The following is a 15,108-nucleotide window of genomic DNA, read 5'->3' on the forward strand; positions in this document are numbered from 1 at the left end:
GAGTTGATATGGCACCTCATCCATTTCCTTGGGTGTTGTGGGCCTCACTGGTGAGGTTGTGCATGGAACTGGAACGAACGTGGTCTCTTGAGCTCATCTGGTTTTGCTGTAGGAGCAGAAGGGACAGGACCGTCCTACAGCACAGAAGAAATGAGGATGCCTTAGACCATGGTGAGGGACCCAGACACGCCTGATGGTTCAGTCTCGATGCCAGCACTGCAGCTGAAGGCGTGGGCAGTGAAATCAGGGAGAAGCAACTTTGGCCAGGAGCTCGGAGTGAGGAGTTGCAGCACTTTGAGGACCAGTGTGGAAAGAGGAACTATGAGACACATCGTTGCTGGTTGCACAACTGAGGCTTGAGCAAAGGTTTGGAGTCGCTGCCGTGGTGAATACGGTCCCCACCTGGATTTTATTTCCTTATTGCTCACAGGATTGCCCCCTTACACTGCAGCGTCTCTGTACAGCCAGAGTAGCTGTGTAATGGGATAACTTTACATTTTACTTACAAACAGTATAAGTACAGTTTCCCACACAGGTACTGTTGCCGAGCTGCTCAGAGGATCCTGCAGCGAGCCCCTAAATGTCCTGCCCTGGGGCCCGCTCTCCATCCTCCGCGAGGGGCTCGAGAGATGGCGCGGCCCCACCCACCACGACTCGGAGGTGCGCTGGGCAGCGCCGCCGTGACGTCGCGACGCGGTTGCCATGGGGACGCCTGGGGTCGTACCTGACGGCTGTCGTGAAGCAGCGGGAGGAAAGCGAGGGAGGAGGAAGGGGGAGTCCAGGCCCAGCCCGGCCCCCCGGCCCGCGGGGAGTTGGCTCCGTGCCGCGCCCCTCCGCCCTCGCCGCATCGCAGTCGGAGTCAGGAGGACGAGGAGGCGGCGCTGCCGCCTCTGGCTATGTAGGGGCCCCAGAGCGGGCAGATCCGGAGGCCGCTGTTCGCCTCTGGAGCGCGGCGCCGGGGCCGGGCCCGGGGCCGGGCCCGGCGGGATGTTTTCCAAGAAGCCGCACGGGGACGTGCGGAAATCCACGCAGAAGGTGCTGGACACCCGCAAGGACCCACTCACCCGACTCAAGCACCTACGCGTCCTCATCGGTGAGGTGGCCGGGAGGGGGGAAGGGAGTGTGCCAGCGGGGGCCGCGGGTGCCGGCGTGGGAAAGACCGGGAATTTGGAGGGACCGGCTGGGCGCTGGGGCGGGAGGCGGACTCGGGTCTCAGCTCCGGCTGGAGACCCCACCCGGCGAGCAGGGGAAGACCCCGCGCCCGGCATGGCGGGGCCGGCGGCGGCGAGACTGCAGCAATGTGCCGGGGGCTGCGGGACCCCGCGGGCGCGGCGCGGGATGCTTCGCTCGTCGCTTTTGTACTGAAACACGGACATTTCCGTCTGAAGGTGGAATTGCTTTGGTAACTGTGGAAGGAGGCGAAAAAGTAGTGTTCTTCGCGTGTGAATTATTCTCTAGAATACACAAACTGCTAAGTTGGTGCGCATGAATAAAAGTGGCTGGTGAGCGCAAATGATGCCTGTAACTGCCGAATCCATTTCCCCTACGTTCTTACAGTAACAATTTATGTTTGGGTACGTTTTCAAGGTAAGAACTACAGCAGTAAGTGCTCACTAGCGTAGATGTGAATGAGCTTCTATAGAGCCAGATTTAAAACACTTTTGTTTTGCCAGTTGGTAAAGGAGGACACACAAGCCCTTACATGCTGCTGCAGTTCCATGTGAGCTGCCATTTAACCTGACCAGTGAATTAGAAACTGTGATTATACAGCATAATTGCCTAATGAAAAAACCAGGGGGAAACAAAAACAAACCTCGAGTTAACCATGCCAAGATATCTGTTAGTTGCATGTGTTTGTAAAAATCTAAGTCATTGTCATCAAGCTGTCCTTGAAAGAAGAAGCTTGCTCTGGAGTCTCTTCTGGGCGCTTCAGTCCTGTAAATGCGTGTGTTGCTTCTGACAGTTTATCAACATGTGAGCAGGGCTGGGTCAAGGGCAACTGCATTCCGTGTTTAGCACAGAATGCTGAATGGATTATTCTGGGTTCTGCCCACAGTCTGGTGGTATTTATGTATCTTGTCCTCCAAAGCTGAATTCTTTCCTTTCAAAGGAAAACGGCTATTTCTCCCTTTTTTTGCCTTGGTGTTTAAAGGAACAGGTGTTCCCATGTTGCACCATCTGCTTCTGCATGAGTTATTTTCTGCAACATAGTAATTATCTAGACTTGAAATGGAGCATAGTTTTGTAGCTAGCTATCTAAGAGACTTCAGTAGTCAGATGCACCCTCTTGCCTCACTCAGAATGTACCACTCTTCCTAACTAGCTGTACTGAGCCAGTTGTAGCTTGCTCTGTGTTGATTTTTTGCTACTTCCTCAGTTAGAACTTAAGAGGAAAAAACATTCTAAAGAAGCTAAGTACCTCTGAATTTAGATTTCCTGGCTAAAGTATATTGAATATTTCTAGTTTTGCTTTAGTCTGCAAAACACTCTGAATGATTTTGGTCTGATCTGTTCTAGATTTTGTATTTATGTTGCTTGCAATTTATTAACAAGGTTTTTTCCTTCAGTTTTCTTAATAATTGGGTGCCTTCTGTAAGTTGCAAGCCATAAGCAATGTCAAGCGGACATTCTTATCTAATCTAAGGTTTCTGTTTACTGGCTGTAGGACAGACTAAATTTGCTGGGGATGTTTTCATATGATGCCCTACCCCCCCACCATGTGTATATCTCAGCTGCTGAAGCACGGCTCCCACACATCCTTTCTCCAGGTTTGGGAGAACACAGTGTGTGAGTGACTGCATAATTAGGCAAAGGTGTAACAGTATTCTTCAGCTTGTCTGTTTTGGATACATCTACAAGATTTTGTCATTATGCAGATATTCTTAGGTTCATGAGGTACAAAACCAGGGGTTTTTTTAGGGCAGAAGAATAAGGTATTTCCATACATATTCCTACTGTAATGCAAGAGAAGTATTTGAAGTCTGTCTTCTGCTGTGATCAGCTCCTTACCTTAATCCTTTCTCTACTGCCTAAAGTGGCTTCCAAAACATAAGATCTATGGGCCTTTCTTCTCCAGCTGTTTCTTTGACTAATCTTCAGGACCAGATAAAAAAAATTAAGGAGCCCCCATAAGACAGACTGCTCCCTGAGGTGGCTTTTCATACAGGCACCGTCCCACAGCTTGAGCAGTGAAGTGCTGTGTATCATTTTGTCCTCAGTGACAACTCCCCCAGAAAAATAATTGCCATATTTCCGTGTGTTCAGGGGAGCCAAATTAGCTATTGCCAACAGACTATCTGAGGGGATGGGCAGGAAATCTTAGGTCATGTCTGTTCAGCATCTTCATGAAGGAAAAATGATTTATTTTGTTTATTGCTCTTAGCCTCTGCACACTGGAGACTAAAAGATACCCAGAAGAGAATTTTCTGCGGTTTCACATACAGGAGAAGGAGAGAATTTTCTCTTGTTCTTTAATTTATAATCTTTTCAGTGGGCCTGCAAGGCGTATTGGACCAGAGTTCATTTTTCTTGCTGTACATTTTAGTCTTTGGTTCAGCAACAATAAACAGGTATGGCCTTGGATTCATGGTTAAAACTTGAGGGGAGGAAAGGGAGTTTTAGTTCATTTCCCTGCTATTTTAGCAAGGCATCCAAAGCAGCAGTTCACCAGTAAGCCAAAATAATGGAATAGTCATGAATAGAGGTGAGTGCTCGTGAATTATAGACTGATGGCTGTCCATTAGCCAAAGAGAAATCAAAAAAATTTAATTATGGGAAAACACTGAGAGTTGCATCCTGCAAGGCAATGGTGCAAGTCAGGCATATCTAAAAGTATTTAAATTAGTATAATGCCATTTTTAGTGAGGATCAGAAGAGACTGAACAATATCAAAGAACCCAATACAAAGCTAAGCGGATGGATAGCACAAAGAGCTGTGACTTTTATTTTTAACAAATTAAAAGTAGTGTACATTAGGTGGAATTTTTGAAATGTCTGTTAGAAGATAGCTTAGAATGAAGTGAGTTGTATTCTTTTAAGAAAAAGTATCCTGTCATTGGTGACAACTCAGTTTAAATTTAGTAAAAAATGCAAATGAGTCTGCATAAGGATATATAAAAAATTGTGTGTCTTTTGTAAAGCAGTGGTGTTCCATTGTACCAAATATCATTGCAGCTTTAGGAGTCTTGTTGTTATAGTCAGTGTATAGAAGATTTAGGTATGGGAATGACTTAGATGAGAGTAAAACTTTAATGTGGAAAGACACTGAAAGCTTTACAATTCCTTTGTGTAGGGACAGAGGGTGAAAAATTATATGAAAAAGACTAGGAAATAACATCTATTAAGGCTTATCAAATTTGAAGTTACAAGTTACAGTAAATTATTTTTGTCTTGGGAAGCTCTTGAATGCTAGGCTAGCAATCAGTTATGGGCATACTGGGGGAAAATGCTTTTCTTGTGGTTTGGGTTTTGGTTTTGTTTCTCGGTTTTATTTTTTTTTCTGAAACTCTTTAGTAGATAACTGCTCTTTTCCACTTCAGTCCCATATCCTGTCTCTGATTCTCTGATCTGCTTCAGTTTGGCTCTATTCAGCCTTTTTTGTCATTCAGGAACCCGAGAAAATTATGTGAAATTCAGGTGACTAATTCAGAATTGATTAAATTATTTGTTAAAGTAAGTACAATATATGATAAATTTATGCATGTCATAGGTATAAGGTTTTTTTAGTAGAAGTTAAAGCCTTTAGGAGACCCCTGAGTAGTAAGAAATATTATTATTGCTAAGAAATGCTAAGAAAAATTGGAAAGATTGAGGTCTCATATCTTGGGACTTAGCAGTATATGAGCAAAGGTAATCTGCTTTTCATTGTTATGTTGCTGCAGTATATTTCTTGAAACAACTGCAGCTATCTGGTTTAATAGATTTTATTCTTCTGAGATGTATTAGTTTCTTCGCATAGGGAAGCGTTTACCCCACCCTGCTCCATTTGGTTTTTTCCTTCTCAGTTCTGGGAAGTGCCTTAGAGTCTCATACAGTTCCCCAGTGCTCATTTGGTCAGTGTGTGACTCTTTAACAAACTGTTGTGCTGTCTTGCTCCTGTATGCTGGAAATGCTGTAAGTTTTGTTTGCTGTGTGTGACTGCGGTAGTTAGAGCATCCGAACCTTGGGCGGGAATGGTGGACAGGATTCCCTGGGGGTCTGTGTGGCAGCAGCGAGGCCTTGCTGGAAGGAAGGCTGCCAGCTGCAGTTGGTGCAGGTGTGATCACTGAGGCTTCTCTAGCTGATGGAAGGGAGGCACATCATGTACCTTACAGAGTTAGGTATTGCCCGTACAATGATTTTCCAGAAAAGATATCTATATATATATGTACATATTTTTAGCAGTCCCCAGTCAATTAGCAGCTGATTGCAATTTTTAGGATCATTGAAGTGGAAATAATATGGCGTTATTATTAAAATGTTGCACTGTTTAATCAGACTTCAACATCAAACTAAAATTCTATGATTTTAAAATGGTCTTTTATAAAAGTTTGTTCTAGTAATCTTTCAAGCATGAGATCTTGGTTTATTTGTCCTTTGCTAAAACAGTGCTTTGAGTTTGAGCATTCTATAAATAATTAAGACAACTAGGTATGTGACCTTTCATAAGATCATACTTTAATAATAGTGACTTTTTGTTTTGATATCACATATGTTGGTGCTGCCTGTTGAATTTGAAGTTTCAGTCAGAATTTGGAAATATATGTATTTTTTTTAAAAGCTAAAACCTCTAAATATTTAATGATTTCTGTGAAATCCTACTGTGCAAGTAAGTCAAATGAATATACTTGGTTTAAAATTTACTTATAGGCCTGAATTTTTAAGATACTTGTTTTCTTGTTGGGTGGGTTTTTTTCCCCCTCCTTTTTCACTTTTTTTGTAGAGTAGAAGTTATAGGCCTATGATCTGTTAATCCAGAGTAAAGAAAAAAGGAAATATATTGTTTCTCATGAATTATTATATTTGTATCTGATATCTAAAACTATACTGCTTTTATCTCTGAAACCATGGAAAGAATACTTGTAAAATGCAAGAGAACAGAGTATCTAAAGTGTAGGCTGTTTATTTTATTATTTTGTTTTGTTATTCTTGGTGGTTGGTTAGTGCTGGACATCTCATGTAAATAGTCTTTGATAGGGAAAAGTCAAATTATATGGGATAGAATGAAATGGACCACATTCAAAGTCAAATGATATACCATTCTGATATATCATTTAATATTAAACAATATATTTAAACAGAGATTGTATTCATCTAAAGGGATTTTAATTTAAGAAATCTATTTCACTGGCAGTTAGCCCTAATGCTTCAGCTGGATGGCATTCATTGGTGTTGCACATCATCAACATCAGTCATAAATGAAAAATGTTTTATCATTGTTAAAGTGACAGCAAATGAGAAGATGCAACAAAACTAGCTGCCTGGAGTTTCTGTGGATGTGCAAAGATGTATTATTTTTGGCAAGAGTTGTAGACTTTTTTTTCTCTTTCCTGGTTAGTCTAACTACAGAGGTCATGTCACTGCTCATATAACTCATGGATCTGGATGTGGGTTGCATGCAGTGTAAGAAATTGGTCTTTATGTTCTGTCACTCTTGACTTAACCCTGAACATGTTATGTTTTGGTCAGGAGCAGAGGGGGAAGATTTACTCTGCTTTAGTATTTTGGTTAATGTTACACTCGACTTGCAGAGTTCAGCAGTGGCCAGGGCTGCTGAATTGCAAGGCTAAGGGCTGGAGCCAGATCAAAGCCCCAGGATAGACAAAAGGGAGGCTCTGACCACTTGGTTGCAAAGGAAAGGTCTGTGTGGGTTTAGCTCTGACAGTTTGGAATGAAGATAAGTACATTACTATGGAAGTGTCTGAAGCTGCTCAAATAAAAGCTGAAGTTCTGGAACACGTGAATTGTTGTGGAAGTATTTCTTAAAAGTTTGCTAGTGTAACTCTCAGACTCTGCAAGCACCCTTAGAGAATTAGCTTGGAAAGCTGGCAGCTGCTTCTGCTCGTTCCTGTAGAGCACTGGTATAGTAAGAGTTTGTATGCAGATGATGTTCATTGGTGCTGTTAACCTGCTTATTCATTTGTGATTTTTTTTTCATTTGTATCTAGAAGATTGTGATCAGGAGTTCAGACTTGTTGGATGCAAAATAGAAGTCCATTAGAAGATTTCTTTAAGTCATGTTCCTTTTTCAGTACCAAAACCTTCAAGAATATTTTCTTTGACAGAATTACCTTTTAAAAAAAAAAATGGTTTTGCTAAATAGCTTGTAGTTAGATGTGAAACAGTAAGGGCTAACGTGAAGCCTTTGTTTAATAGATTTGCATTTGTGGTCTGTTATCAGGGCTCTTTCACTTTGACAGTCTGTTAACTATGCCAAAGCTACCAGTTAGTTCCCGAGGTTTTCCACTTAACCTTTCTCAGTTACATGCTTTTCTATTCGAGACAGTCCCTATGTAACCAAATCTCTCTACTGTTCTGCTGTAAAGAAACAGTATTGGTCTAAAAGTCTGTCCATCAATTCAGGTTCAACTCACTACACCCTTAAATTTTTCAGCTTGGAGAATTAAGAATGAATAATTTTGATTATCCATTGAGGACATGGAAACCTTTGCTTTCTAGTGGCACCAGTTTGTTACAGGGATTAATACTGACCTTGTCAGTTCATAGCAGGCCTCTGCTTTACAGAAATAGATCCAGAAGTCTGGCCATCTTCCAGGTCATTGTTTGCTGCAGTTGTCAGTTTGGTTTGTGGTAAGGGCAAGGGAAAGTGACTTAAAAGCCAGTAAGTCTTGGAAGGAGGCAGGATATTTTCATTATACTACCTGCTCTGACAATTTTATGTATAAACATAGTATTAAATTCTAAAACTCTTAAAATAGAGCATGAAATTAACCACAACTTAATCTGTAATCATACAGACTATTTTCTTAATTCCTGCGATGCGGTGTGAACTGATGAAAGTTCTCTTCAGAACAGTTAAAATATATGTCTAAAATCTGTTTTGGTGGGGTTTGCTTTGTTTTAAGGAGAAAGTTGCGTTTAAGCACAAAGAAACAACATACTGTGTGACATTAAAATATTATAAAGCAAATAAGCTAGTACTTTTCTGCACAGGACAGAACTTTAAAGGTAAACAATTGAAATACTGAACTTAAAACAAAATGGACCCCGCCAAAACAGATTTGGGCTTTTTCTTTTAACAAAAAATAGCACCACCGAACACAGAGTTAGTATGGAGATCAGATTGGTACCAGTTTCTAAGTTACAGAAAATTATTAAGGAAAAAACTGCAAAGATCCATGTTTATTGCTGTTGTGAAGAAAACTGCATTTTCTTGACAACCAGCTTTCATAAAATGCTGAAAATCTGGATTTTAGTGTACTGAAACTATGCTTTGTACAGTAGAAACTTTAGTTTTTACATCCCTTTGAAATACACTAGTATCCCATTTTTCCCTCTCACATTCTGAGGAACTTTTCCAACTATTTCATATGATGCCAGCTCTATTTCTGAGTCCTTCTCTCCTCCCAATCCAGATTTAGAAGCAAGAACAGAAGGAATACTTTAGTTTGTGTTAGTTACATGACCTGTGGTGGAAAAATGTAAAGTTCTTTTGTTTAAAAAAGAGGAATGCATGGGAAGTTGTAGAGAAAAGCCTCTTTCTGTTTAATTACACTTTACATTAAAAAAAAGCTGTCTCTCTTCTTAAAAAGCCAGAAAATATTTAGCTAGTCAAAGCAGACAAGCAACTTCCTGCAAATTCCTGGTTCAAGGCTGTCTGAAAAGGTTATGCTGCTTGTAGAAGAAATGATTTTTACCTGTATGCAATATGCATGATACTTTAAGAGAGCATAGAGAAGAGACAGTGACTTGGTGTTGGAGAAAATGGTTTATGATGTGAGAGTTGAGGAGCTGTTCCTTCAGCTGATGACAAGGTTAGAGGTAAACTGAAAATTTTAGAGACATTAGGAAAAAGATCAAATCCTTGATTAAGGAAGAAAGCTGTAACAGCAGCATATAACTGGAAGTTTTAATGGTACGGCAATCAAGGAGAGCAGTAGTCTCTCCATACATGTATTAGTCTTATGGGTTCTGTTCAGTGTAGAGGTAGCTGTGAAATGGAATGATGTTTACAGGTGGCCATATCAAGCTCTCTTAAGGTCTACATTGTTATCTCCATGCTGTATCTGCTATTTCCCCCCTCCTTCTTCTTGCCACAATTCATGTCAGGGTATTCTTAATGACTTCCAAACTTCTTGACCAATGCAAGGTTCCAAATTTCTGCACTAGCAGCTGATTGAATCACTACAGGTGCCTTTTGATGATGAGCAGATGTTCTCTTTTGCTGTAGGTGGCAAGCCTGTCAGATGAATAACTGTGTTTTCCCTCCCTTAGGAGGAAAGCTGTTTTTCAGCATTAACAGAAATAGTTAGTGAGTTTTTAAAAAAGTATTATTTTCACGTAATAAAAGAATAAAATTCCCATTAAATAAAATGTTACATTTTCTTCCATCTGAAGCAATAGTATTTATTGCAAGAATTCAGTTATTAACTGGTTTCAATTTAAAAAACTTGCTTTTGATTATGCTCTCAAGTGTGTTCTTAGGAAGGAATCAGAGTAAAATGCATTTGCTATAGAAATTGCAAAGTCAAGGAATTTTTTACTCTCCTCCTACTCTTGCAAGCTCTAACTGTATTCTGAGGGTATGCTTTTAATGTTAATTGGGTGTTAGTGGTAGTAATACAGGTCTACCACTGCTCCTTCAAGCATTTTTTGAGATGATTGACACCATATTATTCTTAAATAAGTAGAAAACAAACAAAAAATTTAAAAAAGGACAATTTTCTGAAATTCCTCCTCATCCCGCACCCCAAAGATGGAATGCCTTACCACAGTACCAGTTGTACATATGCACTTACGTGGTAAAATGATAGTCAGTGTTCAGCTGGTTATGTAGACAAGTCTTCAGTTTGTTGCCTGAAGAATTTAGGAATAGCATCTCCAAAAATACTGACTCTTGTGTTTAGATTGAGTGTTTAAAGAATACATTTGGTTTAGGCATTCGGGTTTTTTCTTTTGGTCTGCTTCAGAGCTGACCCATGTCTGAGGAAAGAATGAGGGCCTATTTCAGGAAATGAAACATTTAACATGCCTGCAAAAATGCAGCATTTCTGTGTTTTGACTGGAAGGGACGCTGTTTAACTGCTTCCTATCCCTTTAGCATTTGGAACTAGTGTTTTCTGCACCTTTGTATTGAGTGAACCATTCCACTGCTTTCTACGTGCAATTCCTGTACAGTCCTATAAACATATGGACTACAAGATATCTTCTGTCACCCTTCTTTCTCCTGAAGGTCTCAATCATTGCTTTCTCTTTTTTTTTTGTTTAATCCATCCATCTCAAACTCTTTATTTTCCTTCCAGTATTTACTTGTCCCTAGCCTAGGACTGACTTAAGGCTCTGCCCACGAGCGGAAATGGTTGTAGTTGTTGTGCTTATGCTCTAGTCATAGCTCCATTTCGTGTGCATTTCCCTGATCAACTGAAAATACTCATTCAGCTTGTTTCAAGTGGAATTGGTTTTTGTTGTCATTTAGCATTTGTGTCTCTAAACTGTAGCAGTTGAGCTGCTGATCTGTAGGTGATGTGGCAGTTTCTGCAAACCCGGGGGTTTGGTAAGCTTGTAGATGGTCAGGCGCACGCTTGCTGCTCTGGACCGCTGTTTATTCCTAGTTGAGCTGCCTTGCTTGAGTTGATCTTGGTTGCTGATGTAGCCCTACTGCTCCAAGAGCACCCTGGCTCTACTACGCTCATTATGCAAGATGTTGGCAGAATGCTGTGATACAGCAAAAATTAAATCTGTACTGGAAACTTTTATGGCAAAATTTGTGTTAAAATTGAGTTAATACTCCTCTAGAGCTACATAAGAAAACATAACTGAAAATATGCCATGCTTTTGGCCATCCTTTCAGTTGATTGTTCCTGTCTTTATACTCTGCCATTTTTGTACATCCAGTTGTGTGAGATGATACAGATTGATGTAATTCTAAAACAGGTTAAAAACCCTGTGATCCAACACAGAAGGAGCTGTTTAGAAGATATATCTACAGTGAAAGAGGATGTCTCAGTGTATACAGCTGGTGAAAGGGTATAAAAGTTTTGTTTGCCTCACTTTTCTTCATGTTTTGCTTTTGTTTGGTTTTGTTTGTTTCCCATGAGTATTCTGAAAAAGAGGAGAGTTTTGCCACTTGAAATGCTGTCTTCCTGTTCCTCTGTGCTTCCATGGTATTGTTTTGTCCACCTAGTTTCTCAAGTCTTATGTAGTTGAATAACAGGAGAGGGAATGTCTTTTGTTTCAGTGTGTACTAAGGCTTGATTGTTTAAAATGATCACTTTAAAATTAATCAAGATAAGTCACTGTGTATTTCTTTACTGGGAATTTGCAGAAAACCATCTAGAGAGTTGTGGGAAGAGAGTCTGGAAACCTTCCTGGGGTACACAAGAAAGCACATTCCTCTATACATACAGTGATACCTGAGGGTATCCCTGAGGTCCCATCTTCTGATCTCCTGAGACCACACAATGAAAGGAGGGTGGGGGACTGAGCCAGACTACAAAGTAAAGTGTGTGTTGGAAGTCGGAGGGAATAAGGAAGCAACAGTGGGAATCCAGTGCTGCAGTTTGTGTCTTCCCAGCTTGTTTCTCTACAGAGCAGATGTGTTCCTCACTTAACATCCTTCTTCCACGTTCTTTAAGCTTAGTTGTGTTTAGTAACTACTGTTGGGGATTGTGATGGTCTTTCTGTTGTAGAGTTTGGGCAGTGTCACTAGCTTTAGTTCTATTAAATTGACAATTAAAACCAAATTGATCTGTACAGTGCTAGTCTTGATGGAATTAGGGTTCATGGCAGGCGTTTGTTTGCATTACTGTCATGCAGACAATGGGTGTACAAGAAGATGCTGCTTTCTGCTTTAAAATTCACTAGGCGCTTACAGCATGCCATACTGAATTTCATTAGCCTCAGTGTAAAGAATGAAAACGTCAATAGTTTCTTTAATTATTTAGTTATTTAATTATTTAAAAACCAGTATTTTTTCTTTTAAATATTTCAGTTCTTACCACTGGATAATGGTTGACTCTGAATATTTGAAAGAAATATAAATAGTGTTCTGTTCTGTTTTTCAGAGAATGCAGAATCAATTGATCTCAAACAGTTTTTTGACCTACATTTTTCACATATATATTATGTGTTCTTTGAAAACTTTGTGACTATTGAAGTGAACCTTAAACAAAAAGGTAAGTATTTCAGATAGAACTCTTTTTGTCTTGATGCTTGTGTTTTTGTTATAAAATAAAGCAGGATGCTATAAATAAAGCTCTATTTGGTCACAAATGATAACATTAGCTATGCAGAAATATGTCTAAGAACTAACTTTGCAAATAAAGGCAGAGCAATGAGATGTGCATTCAGTGGAGGTGAGGAAGAAGTGTTTATTCTCTGATGACTCTGTTTGCCCTTTTGCAGAGTGAGGGTTCTTAAGGTGTTATACTTTGTGTTCTGTGGAATTATTCTTTAACAAGATACTGTGTAACTTAATCTCTCCCAGCTGTAGATGCCATAATAGGAAGTTATACAAATTGTAGCTGCTATAAACTTGTATTTGTGGAGTATAATTTTTATTTGCAGAAGCAGTGCAAAGTTATGGTTGTATAAATGCAGATTTTCATTTTACACATTTAAGGGTCTTTGTTTTGATAAAGAAAGTGCATCTTCTGATTATTTTTAACTATTTAACTATTTTAATTATTTATTTTTGCAACTAGGTCACAAGTCTCAGAGAGAAGAATTAGATTCTATTCTTTTTATTTTTGAGGTAAGATATTTTGAATTTTTTTGCTTTAAGTCCTGTTATTCTACAGTTGTCTGTAAATACACTTTGCATTTAACTGCATTCCTTCTCCCTTTTGCATAGAGCTGCATTTATGTGCTTTGTGTGAAAAATAAAAATTTGACTTGCAGTTTTGCAAGAAGATATCTTAACTGGAAAAAGATGTTTCTGTGTCTCTAGATAGTTGATTAGTCTTTGGTGGTGGTATTTCTGCATAATGTATTATACACATTGAAATTCTTAGAAAGGTGATATCTGTTTAATCATTTTATTTTTGACCTTTTGATTGCATATTATCTCTGATTTCTCTCATAATAGATTGCTACTGCACATTTTTTTTCTAGATCCTTTCTGAAAAATATTCCTTATTTTAAAATATATTCATTACTTGAAAATTGCATCTCACAATATTGTTTCTTAAAGCATATCTTAATCAAGATTAATTAGATACTAATGAAATAATTTAGCAAAATTAGAACATTTCTAAGCAGACACTGTAGTTTAGAAACAGCTTATATTTGTCAAGTTTTCATCTTTCCTTTTTGATGGAGGCTTCTATAATTATAGAACAAGCATTGTGCTTTTTAAAAATCTGCAAAACTAAAAGCTTATTGATGTTTATCACATGGTTGAATATGAATTCAGTTATTATTTATTTGTTAGTGAGGTACATTGCTGAATCTGAAAGAGAGCTAGTTCATTTGTTCACTAGTTCCTGCATAAAGGAATATTAGGTGATCTGTGCTTTGGAAGCATTTGCACAGTGTGCTGGAGGGCCACAGCCAGAAATTCATTTGGGAAATCGGGTTATTTACAAGTTGCAAATGCGTTTAGTGTAAATGTTGCAAGTCCTACACGATAGATTTTTAATTACTAACTGTGCTCTGTTTCTTGTCTCTGGAAATGATCATTCTATTTGTAGAGGTCTTGTCTTCATTGTTTTGCTGTAGCTCACTACCCCTTGGTTGAGAAGGCTGAAGCAAATGTTTGCTTGTGCCACAGAGGCAAGTTGACAGCTGAACATCCTAGCTGAAGCCATTAGAAAGGTGGAATAACTTAATGCAATCTGTTATGAACCAGGGCAACTGATCCCATTCCATCCCATTCCATCCCATTCCATCCCATTCCCTCTGCTGTAAGCAGCAGTATCCATCAGAGAGGCAGTGGAGCCAAATGACCTGCAGTAACATCTAAAGTCTCCAATGCAGGACTCAGAGACAGTCTGTCAGAGCCTTTGGGCTTCTTAGCTTTAGGAATGGGATCATCTTGAAAGGACAATAATGCTTCCAAGGAAAACATTGTGGGAATTTTCTAAGTTGGTGCTTCAGCTTCTGATCTGTAGCCTTCGTGAAAGGGCTGTTTGGTCTTTCAAGAGTGGTATCTACAACATACATCCTTGGGTTCTGGTTTTTTATAGAAAATTTTACAACTCCTCCCTGAAAGGATTCATCAGAGATGGCAATTTCATAGTATTGGTAAGTTGATTTTTGCTTTCTCCCTCTCTCTTTCCCTCTTTTTTTCATTTTACTTTTTGTTTATAGCTACTAATTAGTGGCTACTATGCCATTCATTTCGTTAAAGTGGCTTAACAGGGGTTTTGGTCTTGAAAAAAGCTGGGTGAAGGAAAATAAAAAAGAAAATAAGAGAAACAGACAAAAAACCTCACCGATGTAGTGAATACTCTTCTAGATAGATTTAAATCTGGGAATATAGAAATAGAAGAGTGGCTGAGAAAGAACAGGTGAAAAGTTTAAAGTTTTAATTATTATGTTTTTCCTTATTTTTTTTCTCTTAGTAATACATTTCAGAATTCACATGAGGTATTTGTAAATAGGGAATCCTGATTCTATGCGTAGTGATGACTTACTTTTAATGTGCACATCTCAAAAATCTTTGGGGAAAGATATTATATGAGGAAGCTATGAAAGGTGATATTTGGTTATTTTTCCTTCTGGCATTGAGTCAATTGCTTGAAGGTATCAAGGTCACCAAGATTAAATTGGAGATTGCCAAGGACTTGTTTAAAAGTCACTATCAAGTCTGACCGAGAACTCTGACATCTTACTTAATATAAAAAGAAAGAACAAAAGCAAATTTTTTTCTCTTTTTTTTTTTTTAGGGTTGATTTTAAAGAAGCTTCTTCACACTGGAAATTCATTAAAGGTATTGCAAAAAATTGCATG

The 15,108-nt window shown here is 39.1% G+C and overlaps 1 protein-coding gene across 1 annotated transcript in view; it reads left to right on the plus strand.

Moving 5' to 3' along the window:
• The first annotated feature begins 738 nt into the window (after window positions 1–738).
• RALGAPA1 (Ral GTPase activating protein catalytic subunit alpha 1) overlaps window positions 739–15,108 on the plus strand; it is a 130,942-nt gene continuing 116,572 nt past the window's right edge. Inside the window, 5 exon segments of the mRNA XM_032112672.1 lie at window positions 739–1,093; window positions 12,222–12,332; window positions 12,861–12,910; window positions 14,343–14,400; window positions 15,045–15,088. Coding sequence (XP_031968563.1) covers window positions 988–1,093; window positions 12,222–12,332; window positions 12,861–12,910; window positions 14,343–14,400; window positions 15,045–15,088 — 369 coding nt within the window. The 5' untranslated portion in view covers window positions 739–987.

This window comes from Corvus moneduloides, chromosome 6, assembly GCF_009650955.1.
Source record: "Corvus moneduloides isolate bCorMon1 chromosome 6, bCorMon1.pri, whole genome shotgun sequence".
Taxonomy (NCBI): Eukaryota; Metazoa; Chordata; class Aves; order Passeriformes; family Corvidae; genus Corvus; species Corvus moneduloides.